At 53.4% G+C, this 1,231-nt stretch overlaps 1 protein-coding gene across 1 annotated transcript; it reads left to right on the forward strand.

Annotated features, from left to right (window-relative positions):
• LOC121591131 lies at positions 1 to 984 on the forward strand. Its single transcript, XM_041911532.1, has one exon. It carries the CDS (start codon positions 1 to 3, stop codon positions 982 to 984), a length of 984 nt encoding a protein of 327 aa, XP_041767466.1.
• Positions 985 to 1,231: the final 247 nt, after the last annotated feature.

The raw sequence follows: 1,231 nt of genomic DNA on the forward strand, positions 1-1,231 counted from the left end.
ATGCAGCGTAGCCCGCAACAAGGTGCAGCGCCGGTTGCCAGTCCTGCAGTTGCCATCGGCCCTGCAGTGGCCGACAGTCCTGCGGTGGTCGCCAGCCCCGCAGCTGGACTCCCCACATCGAGTCAATACTTAATCGATATACCCCCTCTCGCTCGTGACGCCTCTACCGACCTTCCGGAGTTCCAAGTCGAGACCGTGAACGCCATGCGTCTCAAGCCGCCCGAATTGGATACTGCTGACATCCAGACGTTCTTCTACGCCTTGGAGAACTGGTTCGACGCCTGGAATATTCATCCGCATCATCATGTTAGACGTTTTAACATCCTGAAGACACAGATCCCTACGCGAATTCTTCCCGAGTTGCGTCCAATTCTCGACAGCGTACCAAATACCGACCGCTACGAATCCGCGAAGAAAGCCATCATACAACATTTCGAAGAGTCTCAGCGAAGCCGCCTACACCGTTTGCTATCCGAAATGAGCCTCGGCGACCGTAAGCCTTCTCAACTGCTAGCCGAGATGCGGCGAACAGCAAACGGTGCAATGACCGACTCCATGTTGATCGATCTTTGGATCGGTCGGCTGCCACCCTACGTTCAGTCTGCCGTGATCGCGTCGTCTCAAAACGCCGACGAGAAAGTTAAGGTGGCCGATTCAGTGGTCGACTCTTTCGCCTTGTACAATCGCTCCGGTCCGTACCAAACCATCACCGAGGTACGGAATGAGGAGGTCAACCGCCTTTCACGACAAATAGCCGAGCTGAGTCAACGCTTAGAAACTCTAATGAACCAGAACCAAGCTCGTGAACGCTCACGGGCTCGCTTACGCTCTCGCAATCGCAACACGAACCAGGCTACTAATCCTAACACTAACGGCTATTGTATCTACCACGACCGATACGGACAGCAAGCACGTAACTGCCGCGCCCCGTGCTCATTTAACAGCCGTCCTCAAAATAACGGTACTCCTACTACTTCTGCATGACGGAACGCGGGAGACGTCCAGCTTCTAGTCGCTTCGATATCAGCGGCCAGTCATCGCCTTATTATCAAAGACTATAAAACTAACTATTAATTGTACAGTCGTCAACTCGTACGACTTAACAACATGCCCGTCATGGGTTCAAGCCCAAACTAGACCGTGCCGCCATACGTGGGACTGACTATCCTGCTATGGGGAGGTAATCCAAAAGTCACTGAAAGCCAACCAAGTGGTACAGGCAGGCCTTGAC

The sequence above is a fragment of the Anopheles merus genome, chromosome X (assembly GCF_017562075.2).
Source record: "Anopheles merus strain MAF chromosome X, AmerM5.1, whole genome shotgun sequence".
NCBI classification, from domain to species: Eukaryota; Metazoa; Arthropoda; class Insecta; order Diptera; family Culicidae; genus Anopheles; species Anopheles merus.

Excerpts from the sequence above, each read along its gene's own strand:
- LOC121591131 (XM_041911532.1), top strand. The coding sequence starts at position 1 with ATGCAGCGTAGCCCGCAACAAGGTGCAGCGCCGGTTGCCAGTCCTGCA.